General features: G+C 42.9%; 1 protein-coding gene across 1 annotated transcript in view; it reads right to left on the bottom strand.

The window, feature by feature from the left end:
• Positions 1–24,974, bottom strand: part of LOC124786696 (titin-like) — a 459,967-nt gene that overhangs the window by 109,464 nt on the left and 325,529 nt on the right. Inside the window, exons 6-10 of the mRNA XM_047254284.1 lie at positions 24,541–24,711; positions 14,909–15,157; positions 11,405–11,602; positions 3,019–3,072; positions 2,244–2,399 (exon numbers count right to left, since the gene is read on the bottom strand). Coding sequence (XP_047110240.1) covers positions 2,244–2,399; positions 3,019–3,072; positions 11,405–11,602; positions 14,909–15,157; positions 24,541–24,711 — 828 coding nt within the window. The remainder of the gene's footprint in view (positions 1–2,243; positions 2,400–3,018; positions 3,073–11,404; positions 11,603–14,908; positions 15,158–24,540; positions 24,712–24,974) is intronic.

Below are 24,974 nucleotides of genomic sequence, written 5' to 3'. Positions count from 1 at the left end.
AATAAATGTAAACTGCATAATTAACTTTGCATATAATAAGAAAAATGGGCAAAAATTTTGACTCCTTCAGCCACCAGATTTATCAGTTCTATAGAGTTTCAGGAAAAGTGCTAGAGGAAAAGATGAAAAGAAAATACAATAGTCTTTCTGGTGAATACTAAAGGAAAAATAGGAGGAGGGAAAATTATCCCAGATTTCACAAAGCTATATATGACACTCAGATATTTCAAAATTTTTGTCAGTATTTAAGAATGTAACTTTGTGTGAATGTGTTTCCCTAGAGCCATGCACTGTTGTTATAGCTATTAACTCTTCAGAGAATTATTAAAAGGATCTCTCAAAGAAAATTAAAATAGATTGTGGCTGTAAATTTGAAGTAAACTAACATATCTTCACAGACGGCAGCTTCTATACAGTAGAATAGTGCAACATTAGTCACATTTGCAAACTTTTTCACTTCTGAACAGTTATTTTTGAGCACACACTAATATAAATACATGAACAAGAGAATAAATGTATTTAAGTTTTGCTGTTCTTCCCACAATAGCTACAAAAATGTTTAATGCTGTGCCACTGAATATACTTTTGAGACAAAAGAGTACTAATTGTTGGAATGAATAATTACATCACTAATGATAATGATAACTGAAAACAATTTTCTAGTATATAAGTTATACACAAAGCAAACTACTAAATGTATAAATATTTCGTGGCTCACCGTTTTCGTATACTTCCTGCAGGTGAACAGATTTATGATTTCCATTGTAATGCACAAAACTCAGTGTTCCCAACACAACAGTGACAACAAATACGTTTGGAACAACCATCCATGTTATAATCAAAACAGTTGAAGCAGATATCAAGAAAACAAGTAGTTCTAAAGCTGAACTTTTTGTGTAATCATTCTCCACATCAGGCTCCATGACTTAATAAGCATTTGCTTACAGCATCATTGTGAGGAAAATTTGTTTTCACTTTTCTGCTGTGAGCAGAGGATTCTCTAAACCGTAATTTTGGTCTAAATTTCATAAAGGAACAAATCATTTCTCCTTCAGATTAGTCTGTATCTTAACTTGAATGTGAATAAGAAAGTAATCCTCGATTATGTATCTGTACTAAGACACAGCTCACATATCCACCCAGGCTGCTGCTCTCAGTAGCAGGAAGGCAGTCACTGACTGCTTCCAAACTGCTGCAGCATGTGGCTCGGGCACACAGCCAACTCCCAGAGTGCCTCCAGATTGGTAGGTTTAAAAACCCCTGACCAACAGCCTTGAGTGGGAGCAGAAGCACTTCCTATCTGATCAATGCGACCAATGCCCTTCACTCTTTAACATACAGTAAACACAACCACCATATACTACTTGCTACATGGATGGTTTGAGTTATTTCTGGCAGAGCACATGCTGTCTGCACTGCTCTGCAAAATGTTTTGGAAGTTATTCTGAGAACTTGGCAGTGGGCCTAGGCTAAGAATTATCAGCAGGAACTGCTTACATCCTACCAAACTAATAAATATACTAGAAATTCACACATACACTCGTTATACCACTTCTGGAAATGAATTCACTACATAGTTATATGTATTGGCAGCCCTGCACAAGTACTGTAGTACTTTATTTGCACATACAAGAATGCCAGAGCAGTTAACACCCTTTTGTAATTATAAAACATACTGAAACTGCTCATGCACTTTAATTCTTACTTAGCTAAGTCTGCCTCTTAATGTTTATGATGCTAATTATGACTATAGACTGTCATATGACAGTCAACAACAACAAAGACCACACATAGAATTTTGTAAGTTTTGTCTAGCTATCAAATATTTACATGTCAAAATTCTTTACACAAAATGTCCCAAATGTAGTATCCATGGTATAACAGTAGATTACTGAATCATCAAATAGCATTTCAGGAACTGCAAGGAACTGCAAATTATTTTCTATGGCGTTGGTGTTCCCCCTTTTGCTTCATGAAATTTATTGCATCTGAGACATATTGCTACTATTTATGCTCAAAAGTACACTGAATTTCAGGGAAGTTTACAGTTTGACATTGTACTATGAATGAGTAACTGTCAGAAAAAATTTTTGAAATGTTGCTCTGAATCATTACTATGCTATTAATCTGGTATCTCACACATTTATTCTCACTCAAGATTCAAATATTCTGGAACAGCTGTGTAGTAGAGTTTGTTACAGAACATAACAACATGCTTAGTCAGTTGATGGGAATTTACTGACCTCTAATGACATCCCTTGTCAGTGACACAGTCCCATCAGAGCGAACAGCTCCCCTTTCTGACACTACAGTTGTTGTGGAACTGCTGGTAGTTTCCGTTACCACCTGCTGATCATCGCGAGGCTTCTTCAGAATACCTGGTCTGCGGCCACCATCGCCTGTGTAAAACCACATTCGATTACACTGATTTGAAAATTTGTTCTGCAGTTTGTACAGTAAATTATGACAACTCTATATCCTACAAAGACTGATCTTGGAGACACAATGTAAGGAAACATTCTACATAGGATATATAATGCTTTTAATGCCTTGTGCATCACAAGCACTACAGTTGCTATGGGACAAAGGTTACAATAATAAAACTATACATCATTTAACCCTGACACCATACGAAGACTTATTAAATCACATGTACTTTTAATGCATTGTGCATCACAAGCAGTAAAATTATTGTACACAGTGAAAATGATATAAAATCTTTAGGAAACTTGCTTCATAATTTACATCAATTGGTGCAAATAGTATCATTAAACCAAGTGAAAGTTTAACTACATACACTAATACAATTTCAGGAGACATAATTTATAACAATACATTTATTCAACAGTATGATGATAATTGTGGTAAACAAAATTAGATGTGAGATGGAAGCTAGATACAGAAGAAGACACAATTTGTCAGCTGGAGCAGGACAGCTCTAAGAGACATAGTGTTGCTAGTGGCTATTCTGCTGCAGATTGCTTCTGAATGCTTTAGCAAACAGTATGTCTCTGTTACCTGGTTGTTGTGGCTCATCCTTCTGTTTCTGGTGTATTCTGTCTTCAGTCTCACCTGTAAACAAGAAAAGAAAAATTTGTAATAGATATCAAGACACAGATTACACTTAACATATTATGCACAACATTTCAGTCAAAGTATCAATTATGCACTGGCTCATGAGTATAAAGGGATGTTGCACAGTCTTATGAAGATGGACTCTGACCTTACAATTGGATCAAAATGACAAAGCAATGGGCAACCAAGCACAGTTTGGCTTGACAGGGGGTAGTTTATCAGCTTGCATTTAGCTCAGGTTATATGGCCGTGGAAGCTGTTGTGACGTAACAAGACTGTTACGCCACACGGTAGTAGCCAAAAGAAAGGCAGGCACGCGTACACACACACGCCGACGGGCGTGAAGTCTGGAACATGAGAACTTATGAATGAATAAGAAGAAAAGTATGTAGATGCTTTTTACTTATCTTTTCTTTATTCCTTGGAATACATCGCTCTTGAATACTAGTAAGCTATAGGCACTGATACAATTGGCTCCTTGCTAGTTCGTAGCCATTAACTTAGCTGATGGCTATTCTGTCTCTCGGCTAATGAGAGAGAAAGGCTTCGTACAACTGGGCGATAGCTAGGTTCGCGTACAACTGGGCGGTAGCTAGTGTCTCGTACAACTGGGCGGTAGCTTGGTTCTCGTACAACTGGGGTCGAGTCCACTCTCGTATCACGAGACCTGCCTTGGTGGTGGCGCTAGGTCTGCGATCACAGTGGCGACACGCGGGTCCGACATGTACTACATGGACCGCGGCCGATTTAAACTACCACCTAGCAAGTGTGGTGTCTGGCGGTGACACCACATTCCTCCCCCGCAAATCGGCGAACGGTCGTGTAATAAGGCTTCCGCCCGCCGTGGGGAGGACCACATGTTGACGTATGCGATGAGGTGGGGAGCCTAACAACAGGCGAGGCTGTGCCACCCGCACCCGGCCATCCGGTCCGAGGGGAGCTAGGAAACGCCTGCAAAACTAGTCCAGGGTGCACGTCAACATGCGGTGTATGCGCCCGTAAAGAGACAGGAGGTCCTAAAGGGTCGACCTCCATTGCGTCGGGGTAGCCGACGCGCGATGACGTCATGTGGTCCGGAGCGGGCGGGAGTTCCATGGCGGAGGACAGCTGGTCACGGGAAGCGATCGGCGGCGCGTGACCCTGGGAGGCGCCTGGCGGCTGCAACGAAGCGTCGAATGCGGTCGGCGGCGGCAGCGGCTGCTGCTGCTGCTGCTGCTGCGGCGGCGGCGGCGCGTCGCCATGGGGCAAAATGGAAGGCATCGTCGGTAACACCTGGGGATGAGGCGAGCCAGTAGATGGGTCCCCAGGGCGCTGACCGGACGGCACCGTCGCTGAAAGCAGACGGGGAGCGGCAGAACCCGAGCGACGACAGAGGCGCAGCTGATTGAGATGCCGACGCACCTCACCAGAGGCCCCCAAAACCAAATACATCGCGCGGCCGAGGCAGCGAAGAATGCGCCCTGCGAGCCAACGCCGTGAACCTCGATAGTTGCGATAAAATACAACGTCGCCTGGAGCAAAAGCAGGAGTCTGCCGCTGCACAGGAACCTGATGCGGCGGATGCAGCAAAGACATCAAGGTGCGATGAGGACGACCGTGGAGCAACTCAGCCGGCGAGCGACCATCTCGGGGCTGAGAGCGATACGAAGACAAAAAGAGCAACAAAGCGTCCTCCCGAGAATGCGACTCTTTCAATTTCAACATCTGTGACTTGAAAGTCCGGACCAATCTTTCAGCTGCACCGTTAGACTGAGGCGAAAACGGCGCGGATGTCAGATGTTGAATACCATTGGCCTGGCAGAATGACTGAAATTCTGCGGACATGAATTGTGGGCCATTGTCGGAAACAATAGTCTGCGGAAGACCTTCAATGCAAAAGATAGCAGACAACGCTTGGATGGTGGCGGAGGACGTCGTGGAAGACATCCGGACAACAAAAGGAAAATTACTGAAGGCGTCGACCAGAACCAACCATCGAGCATTCCAGAATGGACCAGCAAAATCAATGTGCAAGCGTTGCCAAGGGGAAGTGGCTTTTGGCCACGCAAAGACTTTCCGCGGCGGTGCGGACTGCTGTTCGGCACACGCCGGGCACGAAGAACACATATTCGTAATCGCAGCATCGATTCCGAACCAAGTACAGTGCTGACGAGCAAGTTGTTTCGTTCGCACTATACCCCAATGTCCTTGATGAAGAAGTCGTAAAACAGAGGACTGTAACGAACGTGGGACCACGACTCTGGACTGATCATTATCAGAACGCAACAACAAAACACCACGTCGAACAAAAAGTCTCTCCTTGTGAGCAAAAAATCGGCGAACCAACGGATCCTCGATCCGAGACTTTGACAAAGGCCATTGCGAAGCAACAAAACGTAAAACAGTAGCAAGGACAGGGTCAGCAGCTGTGGCTGTAGCTACACGACGAAAATCAATCGGAAACGATTCGACCACTTCATCGGTTTCCGAATCAAGGAACATGCAAGCAAGTTCGGAAGAATCGAATGCTTTATCCTCAGCAACCGGCAAACGGGACAACGCATCGGCGTTTCCGTGCTTAGCAGTGGACCGATACAAGATATCGTAGCGGTACTGCGAGAGGAAAATAGACCAGCGAATGAATTTCTGCGCTGTACGTGGAGGTACAGGCTTGTTCGGATGAAAAAGCGACGTCAAAGGTTTGTGGTCTGTGATGATGGTAAAGTGACGACCATACAAGAAATCATGGAACTTAGTAACACCAAACACGAGAGCCAACGCTTCTTTCTCTATCTGTGAATAATTTCTTTGCGCAGACGAGAGCAATTTGGACGCAAAGGCAATAGGGCGATCATGGGAGCCAACTTCGTGCGCAAGCACAGCACCGATCCCGAAATCCGATGCATCTACCATCAACAAAAGGGGTTTCTGGGGATCGAATGGCGTAAGGCAAGTATTAGCAAGCAACGCCGATTGCAACTGGCGAAAGGCGCGTTCGCATTCCGTCGTCCAGAGAAACGGAACACCTGTACGGCGTAAGCGATGAAGCGGAGCTGAAAGGAAAGAGGCAGTGCACACATTCACTCACACCTTGTGATTCTACAGTGTTCAATGTTCTTGCGACCTCCTGACGCAATGCGTGGGGAACATTGCGCGCCCTGAAAAATTTCGGCTGCGCGTTTACCTTCAGTTCTAAATGTGCTTCATAGTTTTTAGCGCAACCTAAGCCCGGTGCAAAAATGTCTGCAAATTCGTCACACAGCCGAGAAACACTGTCTGTAGGCACAGTCTGATTCACTGATAGGACCTGATTTACAATAGACATGTTAAACAACTTAAATAAATCTAGACCAAACAAGTTCATTGGCGTAGAAGAACGAAGAACGTAAAATGACACAAGTTTTGTTTGTCCCTTGAATGTTGCAAGAAGGCTGCACTGTCCTAACACAGGAATTTTCTGTCCGGAATATGTAGTTAGCTTAACATTTGCGGCACGCAACGGAGGTGCGCCCAGTTGTTTGTATGTGTCGTGATTGAGCAATGAAACTGCAGCTCCGGTATCGAGCTGGAATGGTATCACTTGGCCTGCAAAGTCTAAGTCCACAAAAAGTTTATTGTCCTGCGGACGACAAGAGCGACTGTTTTGTGCAATTGGAACAGGCACTGGTACAGAATCACTTGCTAAGTGACGTGATTTCCGGCGACGTCGACGCACAGTTTTTGTGGGACGATCACAGTCACTGTTAGAGAAAGTGTCACTGGACGAAGTGGAATTAACGACATGAATGTCCATAGGCGAAGGTCCACGAGCCTGAGTGTCCTTGGTTCGATTCCGGCGCGAAGCAAAGGGCCTAGAATGATTGTGATTGTCTGATCTGAGCTTTTTCTGGCAAACACTTTGAACATGTCCTTTCTTATTGCAGAAAAAGCAAATAGCTTGGCGTGACGGGCAATGTTCACGCGAAAGTCTAGTAGCACACCGCGGGCATGATTTCACTACATTTGTGGGCTGGCGCGGCACACCTGGCTTAGCACGCGGCGGTCGCTGTGTGTCCGTGCGCGAGGCCCGGTTACCGGGCCGCGGAGCGCGTCCAGCGGGCCGGTTAATGTTACACACGGCTGGCGAAGTTTCAAAAGATTCCTGAGCACAGTCCAGTGTGTCCTGTCTATCCAATATGTCTATCACTTGTTGAAGGGAGGGATTAACTAGTTTCAAAATTTGCTCCCGTATGCGAACATCAGAAACGTTCTGTGCAATTGCATCACGCACCATTGTATCTGAATAAGAAAGACCACAGTCACATTCAAAGGCACAGTCCCTAGTAAGTCCTTGCAATGTTGCTACCCACTCCCTATTAGATTGACCGGCCGTACGTTTTGTACGAAAAAACGTATACCGTTTTGCAACCACATTAACTGTTTCTTTGAAATAGGCATCTAATGCAGACAAAATTTCCTCGTATGACAGAGTTGCTACGTCGCGTCGGGGAAACAATTTCACTATCACACGGTATGTGGACACACCGACACAAGAAAGCAAAAACGGCTGCCGCTCATTACCTTGAATTCTGTAGGCAGCCATGTGGAAGTTGAACTGGCGAGACCACTCTTGCCAGGTCTCGTGGTTCGGGTCGTAGTGCCTAAAAGGCGGTGCAACGGCAGGTTGTGGCTGCGGTAGCGGTGAAGCGGCTGCGGCCGCATCGGTGTGCAGCGCACGTTGACCCTGGACGAGCTGTCCAAGGGCATCCAGTAACGCCTGCGTCTGCTGATTCTGCAAGCGATAAAATTCGGACAGTACATCTGGAGAATGTGGCGAAGCCATGACACAATTAAAGGTAAGCAATCAGAAAGAAGTTTTTACTCGTCGCCAATCTGTTGTGACGTAACAAGACTGTTACGCCACACGGTAGTAGCCAAAAGAAAGGCAGGCACGCGTACACACACACGCCGACGGGCGTGAAGTCTGGAACATGAGAACTTATGAATGAATAAGAAGAAAAGTATGTAGATGCTTTTTACTTATCTTTTCTTTATTCCTTGGAATACATCGCTCTTGAATACTAGTAAGCTATAGGCACTGATACAATTGGCTCCTTGCTAGTTCGTAGCCATTAACTTAGCTGATGGCTATTCTGTCTCTCGGCTAATGAGAGAGAAAGGCTTCGTACAACTGGGCGATAGCTAGGTTCGCGTACAACTGGGCGGTAGCTAGTGTCTCGTACAACTGGGCGGTAGCTTGGTTCTCGTACAACTGGGGTCGAGTCCACTCTCGTATCACGAGACCTGCCTTGGTGGTGGCGCTAGGTCTGCGATCACAGTGGCGACACGCGGGTCCGACATGTACTACATGGACCGCGGCCGATTTAAACTACCACCTAGCAAGTGTGGTGTCTGGCGGTGACACCACAGAAGCAACAGCTGTTCTGTTCTGCATTGAATATATTCACTCTTTAATATACAATTCAACAGTCTCCTCTCATCCTGTGTACTTTTGCTGCTAATGTCAGACTTTTTGCTGTTACAGTAACCACAGTCTACAAAGAAACAAACTGTGCAATGAAAATGAATCATAACAGTAATATAAGGGGTATTCAAATGAAACCCGGTCACTAGTATAAAGTAACGCTAATGATTTTATTAACTCAAATACGTAGTACAGGCCGGCCGGGGTGGCTGAGAGGTTCTAGGCGCTACAGTCTGGAACCGCGCGACTGCTACGGTCGCAGGTTTGAATCCTGCCTCGGGCATGGATGTGTGTGATGTCCTTAGGTTAGTTAGGTTTAAGTAGTTCTAAGTTCTAAGGGGCTGATGCCCTCAGAAGTTAAGTCCCATAGTGCTCAGAGTCACTTTTATGTAGTACACAGAGTACACAAACTCAAAATAGTTGCCAATACTGATGGCAAATTTATCCCACAGTGACTCTAGCCAGTCAATTCCATCTTTGACAAAGATAGTAGGCTGCTGTCGGATCCAGGTCTAGATCCACTCACATACTTCGTCGTCCGTTGCGAATCGATGTCCATGAATAGCTTCTTTTAGAGGTCCAAACATGTGAAAGTCATATGGTGAAAGATCGGGACTGTATGGTGGGTGCTCCAGGTTTCCCACTGAAACTGCTGCAATGTCGTCTTCACAGCAATGCCCGTGTGTGGGTGGGCATTATCATGCAGGAGGATAACACCATTGGACAACATGCCTCGGCGTTTCGGCTTGATGGCTCATCTAAGATTCTGTACAGTGGCTTGATAAAGCTGGGCATTGATGGTGGTTCCCCGTCCCAGGAACTCGACAAGCAGTAACCACAGGAGGACATCATGACCTTACCATAACTGGTGTGCATGGCCTTTGATTTCTTTGGAGGTGGTGAAGTCGCACGTTTCCACTGCTTGCTCTGACGCTTGTTTTTCTGTTCAAAATGATGACGCCATGTTTTGTCACCTGTGACAATATGCAACAGAACGCTGTATTCCTCCTCATGATAACGTTGCAGATGACTCAAAGACAGCACCATTCGAATACTGCACTGTTCGGTGGTCAGTTGGTGGGGAACCACTGGTGCCCATGCTAATACCCAGTAACTGATGGATCTCGTCCACGGTGATTCTGCAGTTGTCCAAGACTAAACCATTCACGCCCACAACCATTTCTGGTGTGATGACACGATGAGCCTGTCCAGGATGAGCATCGTCTTCTTGTGGCTCTCGCCCCTCAAGGAATGATTTGTGCCATTCCACAACACTTGAATGACTCAGACTGTATTCACCAAACACAGCCTTCATCTGTCGATACATTTCACAGCCTCCAACTCCCTCCACCGCCAAAAATCGAATCACTCCTCATTGTCCCTGCTTTCTCACCTGCATGTTTGGTAGTGGACGATAACTTGTGTGACCACCTTCTCTTCAGTGTGAACCCACACTGGTGCTATGCAACATCAAGTGGTGCACAAGCACTCTACCAATGGATGGTGCCACTATACTCGCAGTTACATTGTGCCACCTTACGCGTAAGGCAAAGGCAGATACACTGACCAGGTTTCATTTGAATGAACCTCGTTCTATTGCCCACAGATATGTCTACAGCTGACTGTGGCGACAGCAGAGCAATTTGACAGTGGAAAAAGGTGTAAAACTTGTGATATAGCTTATTCTGTGATTCATGATATTCTCCAGTTTTGCAAAGAAAATTATTATGGGTCTGTAGGTGTAATAAATTTCAGAAAATAAATCTTCCACAGCTGTAGTTAACTTATTTATTTTATATTCTACCATAACATTATCACAGGATAAATGTAGCAGTCTACTGCACTTGTGGTTGATTTATTTCCTGAAGCATTCAGTGACTGATTGATGTGAGAGTGTCTGTCCCAAAAACAACATTATGATCCCAAAATTGTGCATATGAGCTGAAAAGAAATTTGCATGAACTCTGAAGGATAAAGTTAATGAAAATTAAGAGTTCATTTCTCTGGTACATACATAACAAGGTGGTATTAACAAGGCCATTTCATGGCAATAGTCAATATACTCTTCTAAAGTCATTTAAATATCCAACACAAAAGCTTCCTAAAGCAGAAATTCTGACATACAATCAATGCTGTGACATTTTACTCTTTCCTGAAATAGTCAAAATAGTCTTAATGAGGTTGCCATGTTGCTGACACTAACACAAAAATTCACTAAAAGTACTGTAACATATTTCAACACCACTTTTATATGCATGGGAAAAGATAACACTATTTCAATTATTTTTTACTTTCCACCATACTATAAATATGAACAATTGAAAAGTCAAATCTTTCAAGGGAAAAATGCAAAAGGCACCAAAAATGAAATAACTGTCATTCTAAAGACTGATGGAAAAAATATACCCCAGTACTTACAAAAAAGGACACTTCTTTAATTGATCATTTCCACAAGGCTCTATTTTCTGTACAATGTAACAGACAGTGTGCTCACTGGTGCAGTGATGAGACATCATCACTATGCTTGCAGCAGTCAACGTGTTAAAGCACCTCCTTATTACAGTAATTACAGAACTAATTGACTCTCAAATATCCATCTGAAATGCCCTGCAGATGCTACTAAAATGTCAGTATCAAGGGACAGAATTTTAACATATTTGCTATTGCAGCAGAAGAGTAGTGGTGGGAAAGAGACAGTTAGTTGAGGTGTTAAGTTTCTTAACATTCTACTGGTTAGAAGTCCAAGGTTTACTATGTTACCTATGCCATTATAGTATGTACTTGGAATCAATGAATGCTATAGATTTTGTGATAGCAAGTGTAACATTACACTAAATCCTATATTAATTAGATACTACTAATATTGTTACTCAAGTCTACACTCACTTGTGGCGATGCGCTCATGCTTCTGTATAAGTGCTCTCAGTGACTGCTGCCGCTGTGAAAGGACATGAGTATCCTCGACCAGGTGCTCACTAGGTGCTGAGGGCTGTTCAGCTTGATCCTGGGGCAGAATAAAACTGTCTCGCAGCTTCGCTCGTGGTTTCTCACGGGGAGCTGTTGGCTGTGACACAGCATTTCCACCTGAAAAATCAGTATAATTCTTTGTGTAAGTTAAATTCTATGTCTTCAAGTTTGTCTCTGGTCTCCCAACCAATTAACAGGAAGACCTGTCAGATAACATCTTTATGGTGCTTGTGCAGATGACACTGTTGCAATATTTATTGTCTTCAGGGTTTTGCATTGATTCTATATCAAAAATAATCAGATAGAGCTTGTGTATATAGTCTGTAAATGCTCAAAACAATGAAGGAATCTTCACTGGTATGAAGGTCTTATGGGAGGTAAGTTTCTGTTACCTTCCTCTGAAGGAAGGTTGAAGAGGGCTTTTCTGAAGGAAAAAAGAGGATACCATATTATAAGTAAACCCATCAAATGATAAACAAAAGAAGACATAAAAATCAAAAACATGCAGAGAGAGCATTGTTTTTGAAATTATCATGGATCACCATGGTCATTTCCAGTTAGTCTCCTAATCATCATCAGTCATTAAGGGCAACACAGAAATCCTGTAATAATGTATTAGGCAAAATCATAATGTAGGTGGTTTGCTGGTATCTTCCTCTGACCTGTTATGGAATGTTAACTATGTATCTATGTTGTGTAGGTTGTTAAGATGAGTGCTTATGCAATATATTGGCATATTTGTGTTGCTGTGTGTGAATAAGGAATGGAGAAATAAAGGGGAGGGGCAGAAACCACCCACGAGTCACTGCTGGTAAATTGGAATTTAACCCTAAGAAAAAAAATGGTGCAAATGGCTCTGAGCACTATGGGACTTAACATCTATGGTCATCAGTCCCCTAACCCTAAGACACCGGTGCAGTATGGTGAAGAGAAACTGTATTACTTATTTTCCCCACTGCTGACCAAGTACTGCTAATGAAAAATTTGTTTCTCCTCAGGATTTGAACTGCCTACCTCGAGTTCAAGCACGAATGGGTTTATCACATATACGGGGTGTGACCAAATTCTATTTACCATCTATAATCACAGGTTCCTTAGCCCAAAACAAGAAAAAAAAGTCTAGTAAACAAGGGCTCCAAAATGCATACCTTAAAAGCTATGAGCACTAATTCATATTCGATGCTGTGGAACGCGTGTCTACTAATGCAAGCTCTTTGCTTTCCATCTTTTGGAAGTAGGTAGAATGGATCAAAATAAGAAAAAAATGTCCAGTAAACATGGGCTCTAAAATGCATACCTCAAGAGCTAAGAGCGTCTTCACCATGTGGAACACGTCTCTCCTACTGAACATGTACTCATAGCTCTAAATTATTTTACAATCTGTATACACTTGGTGCAATTTTATTTGACATACTAGATAGATACTGCCTACAGGAAAATTAAAGAGACCTTTGGAGATAAGAAAACGACTTGTATAAATATCAAGAGCTCAGATGGAAACCCAGTTCTAAGCAAAGAAGGGAAAGCAGAAGGGTGGAAGGAGTATATAGAGGGTCTATACAAGGGCGATGTGCTTGAGGACAATATTATGGAAATTGAAGAGGATGTAGATGAAGATGAAATGGGAGTTACGATACTGCGTGAAGAGTTTGACAGAGCACTGAAAGACCTGAGTCGAAACAAGGCCCCCGGAGTAGACAACATTCCATTGGAACTACTGACGGCCTTGGGAGAGCCAGTCCTGACAAAACTCTACCATCTGGTGAGCAAGATGTATGAAACAGGCGAAATACCCTCAGACTTCAAGAAGAATATAATAATTCCAATCCCAAAGAAAGCAGGTGTTGACAGATGTGAAAATTACCGAACTATCAGTTTAATAAGTCACAGCTGCAAAATACTAACACGAATTCTTTACAGACGAATGGAAAAACTAGTAGAAGCCAACCTCGGGGAAGATCAGTTTGGAATCTGTAGAAACACTGGAACACGTGAGGCAATACTGACCTTACGACTTATCTTAGAAGAAAGATTAAGGAAAGGCAAACCTACGTTTCTAGCATTTGTAGACTTAGAGAAAGCTTTTGACAATGTTGACTGGAATACTCTCTTTCAAATTCTAAAGCTGGCAGGGGTAAAATACAGGGAGCGAAAGGCTATTTACAATTTGTACAGAAAACAGATGGCAGTTATAAGAGTCGAGGGACATGAAAGGGAAGCAATGGTTGGGAAGGGAGTAAGACAGGGTTGTAGCCTCTCCCCGACGTTGTTCAATCTGTATATTGAGCAAGCAGTAAAGGAAACAAAAGAAAAATTCGGAGTAGGTATTAAAATCCATGGAGAAGAAATAAAAACTTTGAGGTTCGCCGATGACATTGTAATTCTGTCAGAGACAGCAAAGGACTTAGAAGAGCAGTTGAACGGAATGGATAGTGTCTCGAAAGGAGGATATAAGATGAACATCAACAAAAGCAAAATGGGGATAATGGAATGTAGTCGAATTAAGTCGGGTGATGCTGAGGGAATTAGATTAGGAAATGAGATACTTAAGGCGCTACAGTCTGGAACCGCACGTCCGCTACGGTCGCAGGTTCGAATCCTGCCTCAGGCATGGATGTGTATGATGTCCTTAGGTTAGTAAGGTTTAAGTAGTTCTAAGTTCTAGGGGACTGATGATCTCTGCAGTTAAGTCCCATAGTGCTCAGAGCCATTTGAACCATTTTTTGAGACACTTAAAGTAGCAATGGAGTAGCAAAATAACTGATGATGGTCGAAGTAGAGAGGATATAAAATGTAGACTGGCAATGGCAAGGAAACCATTTCTGAAGAAGAGAAATTTGTTAACATCGAGTATAGATTTAAGTGTCAGTAAGTCATTTCTGAAAGTATTTGTATGGAGCGTAACCATGTATGAAAGTGAAACATGGACGATAACTAGTTTGGAAGGGAAGAGAATAGAAGCTTTCGAAATGTGGTGCTAGAGAAGAATGCTGAAGATTAGATGGGTAGATCATATAACTAATGAGGAGGTATTGAATAGGATTGGGGAGAAGAGAAGTTTGTGGCACAACTTGACTAGAAGAAGGGATCGGTTGGTAGGATACGTTCTGAGGCATCAAGGGATCACCAATTTAGTACTGGAGGGCAGCGTGGAGGGTAAAAATCGTAGAGGGAGACCAAGAGATGAAAACACTAAACAGATTCAGAAGGATGTAGGTTGCAGTAGGTACTGGGAGATGAAGAAGCTTGCACAGGATAGAGTAGGATGGAGAGCTGCATCAAACCAGTCTCAGGACTGAAGACCACGACAACAACAAGCTTCTACAAACTAAGTTTGTGTGTTTGTGACTTGCTATCTCCGTGGGCTGTAAATAGGAAGCATATGCCAGAGCAGGGCAGAAAGGGGGTGGGGGCGCTACTCACGAACGTGCTGCTCGTGGCGGGAGACTATTTCGCGCAGGTGCGGCGCGGTGGGGGCGCTCTGCTCGGGCATGTCGTCGTCGGCGTCGTCGCGGGGCTGACGCTCCGGCGTCGGCGTCGGCTCAGCTTCGGGCTGCGGCCGCACGGCCTTGAGGGCGCGCAGACCGCCGAACAGAGGACGGCCGCTCGAATCGCGGATCTCTGCGGGCGACGGCTCTGCGGGCGCCGACGGCTCCCGGCTGTCCGGCGAGTCTGCAGACACACCGCCAAATTTCACCTCTGGCGCTGGGCAAGCCACTACTGTCATCCACATTACTATGCAGTTAAAACGGTGCATAGAGCACGGTCCCAGCTGCAGGTTCATCAATTATTCAAAAACAGTCTTAATCGCCTTTACTATTATTATTATTATTATTATTATTATACCGCCAACCGGTTTCAACCCGACGTAGGGGTCATCTTCTGGGCGTTTACACCATTGGTCGACTGCTGGTGGTGTCACTCCTGTCTACATGACGTCATAACCGGTTTCAACCCGACGTAGGGGTCATCTTCTGGGCGTTTACACCATTGGTCGACTGCTGGTGGTGTCACTCCTGTCTGCATGACATCATGACCGGTTTCAACCCGACGTAGGGGTCACCTTTGGGCGTTTACACCATTGGTCGACTGCTGGTGGTGTCACTCCTGTCAACATGACGTCATGACCGGTTTCAACCCGACGTAGGGGTCATCTTCTGGGCGTTTACACCATTGGTCGACTGCTGGTGGTGTCACTCCTGTCTACATGACGTTATGTAGACAGGAGTGACACCACCAGCAGTCGACCAATAGTCTGAACGCCCAGAAGATGACCCCTACGTCGATAATAATAAATGCGATTAAGACTGTTTTTGAATAATTGATTAATCATACTAATCGCTGTCTCATCTCCACAAACATGTTGTCCAAAACTCCAGCTGCAAGTTGCCTATCGGCGTCCAGGGGCTCCAAAAATCTGATTTTCAATATTTCATATAATAGCCAACTCAATTTAAAAATTCAAAATGTTGTCATAATCTACACACTTAGGTGTATAATCTTACTGTACACTGTTAAACACAATAGGCCAAGTACGACAGTTGTAAATTGTGTGCACATCTTGAGGCAGCGTAATATTTGAGAAAGAGATCATTTAGCCCTCGCTTGCTACATTTTCGCTGTCTATGCAGTAAAACTTTACTATGCATGACGTTTTAATTTAGTACTTCTTTACTTGTAACTCTACTCGCAACTCACTTTGCAGACAGGATCCGCTTGCACCACCGAACGTATATTATTGTACGACACAGAAGATATTACGTCCAACATTGAGATGCATGAAAACCTAATTTTTCTTTAAGTGTGGCGCAAATTATCCAGGCTATTCTCATTCACCTCTTAACGTCAAATATTTAACACATTAATTTATTTGTGAAACAATCAGACGTTTGGAGTTCTTTTATTCATGGGAGCTCGATTCTTTAAAGAATCGGGGGAGAATTGATGTCTACCCAAGACTGCATGTCCATTTGTTGCTGCTGTCTCAGCGTGCCGGTCGAAGTCCATCTCCTATAGATTCTCGCCCAATAACATGACGGCCACGAAGCGTCACTATAATGCAAATGAAAATACACGAGTCTATTACATCAGATGTTCCACATCTCTGGAGAAGAACCATCTGACCAGTTCCAAAATTGGTGCAAAACCAAGCTGATTGTTATGGTATATCATTTCAAAACGGCATTGTGGTCTGCACGTCAACAGACTGACTAGAAAATTCATGCTGATTTATTTAACTTACGATTCTGCTGTGTAAAATGACTCTGTGGGGTGCAGTAGAAATCGATAATAATTTGGTACTACTATAATATCTAAACCACTAAGTGCGTACAGTTTATTCGCTAAGGAATCATATCTCTATTTCCAACATCCTTACAGCAGGCTGAAATTCTGCAAAAATAAAACTCAGAAGATGCATTTATGTCAGAGTAGAGTGGGTTAGATGTCGATATACAAAAATAATGACAGACACGATAGGCTGTACCCCTGATTTCTAAAAATAAGCGTGTTCGGGTAGCACTTTAAACCGTAGTAGCAATTTCATTCATAATTAATTAACGAAATTATCCTTACCACAACAGACAGGAATGAAATGTTTTTGATAACTGCTTCATTCACACTTCGTTTCCCGCGGATTTCGTTTTCGTTCTGTTGTTAGTCGTGTAGACTTCAATTATTAACGTAGTAAAAAAATAGGTGGGCAGCAAGCGGAACACTGTCTCTGACTTCTCAACCGTGCGCATATACTGTGACATTCAAAAGTACTTTCTAACAAGCAGTTTTTCTTGTAAGGTCAGAAACATTTAAATCTATTAAAGAACTACGGTTATTTCAAAAGATATCTTGTACCAGCTGCGGCAAAGGAGAACCTGAAAAAATTAAAATAGCCTTTTTCTGTCATTAGGTTAAGTCACAGAATTGAAAACTATTCCAATGCAGACTTCGGACTCCATATACGTTTTGCGTGATCTCTCGTCGCTAGAGCATCGGGTCAATACGGTCAGTATGGGCTTACTTTCATTATTCAAACTTTGTATTTACGAGACTGCTCCTTTTCTGGCACTGAAGGGCAAAAAATCTAGCTCAGTTAACTAAAATATCGATAATTTTGTAGAAAGTGGGTCTTCATTTCCCGTAAGAGACCTCTAAATAAAATCTAAAGAAACTAATAATTTCCTCTAAAATTTTATTATGATATTTGAAATTTCATGTGTTACGTTTAGTAAGCAGAATATGAAATGTAGTATTAGCAACGCAATTTACTAAGTTCCGCGAATCAGGAAGATGATATGGCAGAAACATAACGTTTGATTTGCAATAATCGTCACCTCTTTAAGATTATATCAAGTTTTTATGTTCCTGTATATATGGATGTGTGATGGGGGTTGGGGTGGAGAGATAAATAATGTTCAGTAATAAATTTTATTTATCACATTTAAAAATGTTGTTGACGGTAGACAAGGAAATTTTTCGTTCACTTCTAGTATTCTGCAGTTCATCTAATGTACCGCTTTTACTTCCTTTTCCATAAGAACGCGATTTTTAATCCCATATAGCAGCTACAGTGTTCTTCTTTGAGCATCACAAAGAAGAAAACCCGCATTTACCTGGATAATAATACTAAAATCCCTTCACTACTTTTACGAAGGTCTCTCAGATACGGTGCTCGTAAACCGATTTCGCAATAACCTTCTCTAATTGGTTACGTATACACTCTAATATTGAATCTGAAAATGCAGTTCTAGCAGCCATATTTTTCTTCGACAATCGATATTCGCACCCATGTACACGATTGCCGTTTTTGAAACGTGCTTGTGTTTTTCCTAGTGGTCGGCCATTCTGGGCGGAGTGACACTTTTTGCAGGAAAGAGAAGAAGAAATATTCAACTGAGTAAGAAGTTATCCTACATGTAATCTGAAGAGGCGCAAATAACCCGCTGACTAAAAGAGAAAACGTGATTTCAAAAAGCCATTAGTGTAAAACAACTCCTTTTCCCTGTCCTTTATCCCGTGTCACGTTAATTATTGGATTTGACAATGGTAATGGTAGAGGGCAGCCTGATGACCTTCATGTCGACCCCCCCCCCCTCCCCCACTGAGGTAGAATTAGTGTACCTTACCTATCTGCATCTAATGTTATCCCAAGTCACAGTGTGGGTGACAGCCCGGCATTCACCAATTCGGATGTGGGAAACCGACTAAAAACTACATCCAGGGTGGACGGCACATCGGCCCACATCAGCCATTGTCGTTAATGCCCAGGGCGGATTCGCTTCGGGGCCAGCGCCTCCGAATCCGAGAAGCGGCGTGCAAATTCGCGCGGCTATCCGGGTAGGTCTATTACTATAAAACAACTGACATCTGGAAAACCTATGTTTGACCGGCCTAACCAGATTGATTCAGGACTTAGCATGTAAACTCGTCAGCGAAAATCTGTTTCAGACATTTGGTTTTGGTCTTCTAGAAGTTGTTCTGGATATGAAAACTCACCAGTGCCTTATCATGTGTGTGTGTGTGTGTGTGTGTGTGTGTGTGTGTGTGTGTGTGTAATTTCGTACATTCCTGGTTAAGTCCGATGAATGTACTCTTTGCCGTATCTGCCTTAGGAAATGTCATGAGATATTCCGTATGAGGCACCCACGTTGTCGGCAGAAGATGAATATTTTGCGATCCACACCGAACTGCAGGAAGAGGTGCTCCGCATCAAAGCAACATTAGACGTCTTTCCGTCGGACAGCCTGACAGCACGCTCCGATACGAGTGCACAGTTCAGTAGTGATTATCGCTGGAGAACCATTTGGTACGTGCCCGTAACCAACACAACTTCAGCCGATGTCGAGCTAGGTGAGCGTGCTGAGTGGAAAGAATCACTGTTTTACTGTGAGCGATACGTGGTCGGGCCTTCGCTTCACGGTGTAAACCTGCGATCTCTGCCGTGACTGGCTAGCGAGCTGATTGTGACTTTTTAACATTAATAGTGGTTATGTCTGGGCTAACAATCACAAGAGGCTTGTGCATTGTTGCCGAAACTCCAGTTTACGAATGTCACTAACATTAAAGTTTGTCTAATGTAGTACGTAACCTATAGTTTTTATTGCATCTCATGACGTGATTCTGCGCGCGACAACAGAACGGTTTAGAAGATGCACATGTAAAATAAAGCAGAATCAATTTTTTGTAGTTTCGAAACAATTAATTTTGTTCTTTTCCAGAAATCCAAAGTTTTAAGCCGCTAGGAACTTTCAAATCACTCACACTCCACTCCATCTGAAAACAATGTCCTTTTCTCCAGAAGCGCTAGTCCTCCAAGGTATGCTGAAAAAATTCTGCGACGGTTAGAAGGTAGTAGGATTGTTGATATTTTTAAAATTATCGGGATTCCACTATATCGATATTTAAAAAGTATCATAATGTGCCCACGATATATCGACAACTGTATCGATATATCGGTGGAGAAAATATCAATGCACCGGCCTATAAAACTGTCGGCTGCACATTGTAAATATACTACCAGTTTTACAGCTGTATATTTAAGTATTGATTTATTATTAGATATTCTGTACTCTAATAAGCTAGCAGTCTGTTTATCCCCCTCACAGCAAGAATTGGAAGGAAAACGATGCACGTTCACGCATGCCGATAATCACTTTGCTAACAATGGTAACTGCATATAAGTAGCACAATAAAAGGTGTCCGATAGGTCAGTCTTCCGGTTTCGTCATATATCGGATTCGTCCGGAACACTTCATGTCGACATCACTATTTTTTCATATCTTCAAACGCCAGCGACCTGGCAGCTGTAGTGACAAAATTGCGTGGTGAAATTAAACGTTGCAGTGATTGTTGATAGTGCCGTGCGCCGAATACTTCAACATTTCCTCTCCAACGTCTCCGCTCACCGCAAAGGCCGATCTTATCGTTTAAATCTTTCTTCATCATTTTTAGCAAATGGTTTTGAAGAATATCGATGTGAAGAAATAGCGCAATAGTTGCGTTGAAAATTGTTTCTGAGCGCAACTGGTGTGCTATTTTTTCGCATAGGAAATCTTGTTATTCTATATTCCCCCCCCCCCCCCCCCCCCCCCAGTGGAATCGCGCTTCCTCTTTGTGCCACGTACACTTGCTTCAAACATCCAAAGAGAAAGACTGGATGTGATAAATGCTCAAAGAGTAATAAGATACCTTCACACAGTGAAAGTAACATTATGTTGTACTACAATTTCAAATATTTGCCGAAAATTGCGAAAAAAGTATAATATAAAAATATCGGCACTCGATGTCAGGTAGAAAAATATCGCCTATTCCAGGTAAAGACATCGACATATCGATATTTTATCAACAGGTTTGGAAGGTAGGAGATGAGATAATGGTGGAAGTACGGCTGCGAGAGAGGATCGTCAATTGAACTTGGATGGTTCAGTAGGTGGAGCACCTGGTTCCGTAAGGCAAGGGTCCCGATTCCGGCACACAGTTTAAACCTGTTACGAAGCTAGAAATCAGTGCACACTCTGCTGCAAAGTGAAAATTCATTCTGGAAATATTTCTGATACTACAACACCGCTGTTACCGATGGACTAATACACTGTATATGTCCATAAGGAACTGGACACCACTATGTAATGCGAAATTGACCACTAGATATCACGAGAGACGGACCCGCCATTATAAAAAGAGTAGTGTGTTATCATTGGAAAAGTGGCAACAGCAGGATGAATCAGTCAGGAGAGTTCAGTGACATCGAATATGTACTAGACCTTAGATGTCACCCGAGGAACAAACCTATCAAGGGCATTTCAACCCCTCTCAAGTAGACCTAGTCGACTGTTTGTATGTGATCGTAAAGTGGAAACGCGAAGGACCAACCACTGCTAATCAAGACCAAACGGACCTCACGTATTAATAGACATGAGCCGTCGAACATTGTGCTGGCTGGTTGTAGAAAATAGCATGAAACCAGCTGAAGGAGTCACTTGTGAGTTTCAAAGTGATGCCAGCAGTCCAGCTTTCTTTTATTTTTTTGTTTTTGCTTTTGAGTTATCGTTCTTCCGACTGGTTTGATGCAGTCCGCCCCGAATTCCCCTCCCGTGCCAACCTCTTCATCTCAGAGTAGCACTTGTAACCTACGTCCTCAATTATTTGCTGGATGTATTCCAATGTCTGTCTCCCTCTACAGTTGTTGCCCTCTACAGCTCCCTCTAGTACCATGGAACTCATTCCCTGATGTCTTAACAGATGTCCTGTCATCCTCTCCCTTCTCCTTGTCAGTGTTTTCCACATATTCCTTTCCCCTCCGATTCTGCGCAGAACCTTCTAATTCCTTACCTTATCAGTCCACCTAATTTTCAACATTCGTCTGTAGCACTGCATCTCAAATGGTTAGATTCCCTTCCGTTCTGGTTTCCCCACAGTCCATGTTGCACTAACATACAATGCTGTGCTCCAAACGTACATTCTGAGAAATTTCTGCCTCAAATTAAGGCCTATGATTGAAGTAGTAGACTTCTCATGGTCAGGAATACCATTTTTTCCAGTGCTTGAAAAAATGCTGCTTTTAATGTCTTCTTTGTTTCCTCCGTCATTGGTTATTTTGCTGCCTAGGTAGTAGAATTCCTTAACTTCATCTACTTTGTGACCATCAGTCCTGAAGGCCGTATATTCTATTCAACAGATCATGTAATTCTTCTTCACTTTCACTCAGGATAGCAATGTCATTAGCGAATCGTATCATTGATATCCTTTTACATTGATTTTTAATCCCACTCCTGAATCTTCCACTTATTTCCATCATTGCTTCTTCGATGTACATATTGAACAGTCCAGCTAGCACACTGAATACAGTTAAAAAGAATGGGCTACAAAAGGCCGAAGAGCTCCTCATAAGCCACATATTTCTGTAGTCAGTGCTAAGCGACACATGAGCAGTTGTAAAGAGTAACACCACTGGACAGTGGATGACTGGAAACGGATGATGAATCACGCTACACCCCACGGCAATCAGATGGAAGGGCTTGAGTTTGTCGGATGCCTGGAGAATGTTACTTGACATAATGCGTTGTGCCAACGGTGAAGTACGCAAAACGTGGTGTTACGATATGGGGGCGTTTTCCTTTCTTAGGGTGTGATCTCCTTATTGCGATTAAAAACGCTAAATTCGAAAGGATATGAACACATTTTACAGCATTGTGTACTGAGTACAAAAGTGGAACAGTCCGGAGACGATGATCGTTTGTACCGCCCTGTCATAAAGCAGTATCTGTGAGGCAATGGTCATTCCTGAAATGGACTGACCTGCCCAGAATCCCAACCTGACCCCTACTGAACCCCTTTGGGATGAGCTAGAATGTCGACTCCAGACTCTAGCGTTCAATATCACCATCTTCTCTGGTTTCGGGTCTTGAGGAAGTAGTATTACTCATGGTGAAAAAATCCTCTTCGCTGATGACAGCAATATTATAGTAACTGAGAAAGCAAGAGAACTTGCAGAGAAAGCAAATGAAACTCTCAAAGAAGTTTATGATTGGTCAGTAAGTAATAAAGTGACTTTGAACATAAAGAAAATTAATGCCATGAATTTCAGTTTGAAGAGGAAAAATGACAACGTTAAATTAAATGTAGATGGCACCTCTATAGACTGTGTAACAAATGCAAAATTTCTAGGAATGAATATTGATTCTCAGTTGAAGTGGTGTGAACACACAAAGGTACTTGCAAACGGAATGTCATCAGCAGGTTATGCCTTTTCTTCTGTCTTTTAGTTACATATTATTCACGTGTGCACTCAATTCTTAGTTATGGCATTCTTTTTTGGGGAACAAAATGCATAACATATGAACACAGTTTTCAAACTCCAGAAAAGAGCCATAAGAATAATAACCAAAAATACTAGTCGAGCTCATTGCAAAGATCTGTTCTGAAAACTGGGGATTTTAACTGCTCCATGTAAATACATTTACCAGTCCGTTGTACATGTCAAAAATAACATTGATAATTACTGCACAAACAGCTCTGTCCATGACCATGCAACAAGAGATAGACTCAACTTACATCTACCAAGAAAAAATAAACATAAAACTCAAAACAGCATCTTCTACCAAGGAATAAAGCAGTACAATAAATTACCGAAAGAGATTAAAGAAATTGCAAAAATACACTTATTTAAAAAGGCAGCTAAAAAGTACATGTTATGCAATACATTTTATACATTGAAGGATCATTTAGCTAAAACAGAGTAGAGGTTTTATAAAAAAATGTTATACAAATAAATAACAATAATAATGATTATAAAATATCCAACACTCCACATAATACCTTCACTTTATGTTTTTTCCTTCTTTTTTCCTTTCTAGAAATACTTACCCCCAAGCTACGCATAGCACAATACCAACACCCCTTCCTCTTTCTGAACTCAACATCTCACTCATTATGGAGGGTTGCTGGCTCAGTTTTTCAGGATAGCAAATGGGAAGTTGGGGTACAGAAAATGGCGCAGAGATCACCAGTGTGTGTGTGTGTGTGTGTGTGTATGTGTGTGTAGTGAGTGAAGTGTTATGAAACAATGTGTGTATAGAGTGTGCAGTGACTGATGGTGAGATATGAGTGAACAATGTGGTATTACATTATTTAATAAGTTATTTGCAAAAAAGGTATTGTATACCAGGAGTAAATCTAATGATTGTGTCCAACTATAGAACTCTGTAAATATATGTGTGTACGAATTAGTTTATTTTAAATTGATCTAAATTTGTAAATACTTTGACATGTCCTATATCCTTGCAAAAAAAGATCTACGGATCAAGAAAGTTACTCCTACTACTACTACTACTACAACTAATGGGCTGCCATCCCTCCACAGAATTTCAGACACCTCAGTGAAAGTGTCTGCAGCGAGTTCAAGCCATCATACAGGCAAAGTGTGGACACACTACTACTGCTGTAGGTGTCCGGTTATTTCTGACTAGATAGCGTGTGTCGGTTCATAAACTTCTTTTTCCCGTGTGACAACGTGTGGCAGAAAAGGAAAATAAGAGTGGGCTGCACTGGCGAGGCGACTGTACCTGCGGGCTGCAGAGGCTGCGTGCCGGTGTTGGTGCGTCGCAGGGCGCGCAGACCGAAGAGGGGCCGGCCGTTCTCGTCGGTGGGGCCGACGCCGTAGCTGGACGTGATGGAGTCCGTGGGGCAGGGCTCGCGCGGCTCGCCCACCGACGACTTCTTCACCGGGGACTTCACTGCGGACACAACGCACCGGCGTTACACGTCCAGCTCTGCTGGCTCACCACCACTAGCAACTACAGTGCAAGGCGCCCTCATTCCCTCCTTACCAACTGAACGAGATGCTCATCAACATGGAAAGAGCAAACGAACGAAACTTCATTCCCTCAAGGATCAGTTCTAGTGCCAATTGTTTTCAGTGTGTACATTTCCGGCAAGCCGTAAACAAAGTTCGAGAGCGCCCATGACTGCGCAACGGTTGTCTAACATAAAGTTTCGG

Source organism: Schistocerca piceifrons, chromosome 1 (genome assembly GCF_021461385.2).
Source record: "Schistocerca piceifrons isolate TAMUIC-IGC-003096 chromosome 1, iqSchPice1.1, whole genome shotgun sequence".
NCBI lineage: Eukaryota > Metazoa > Arthropoda > Insecta > Orthoptera > Acrididae > Schistocerca > Schistocerca piceifrons.
The sequence above is the reverse complement of the archived record's forward strand: the minus strand, read 5'-3'. Positions and strand labels throughout refer to the sequence as shown.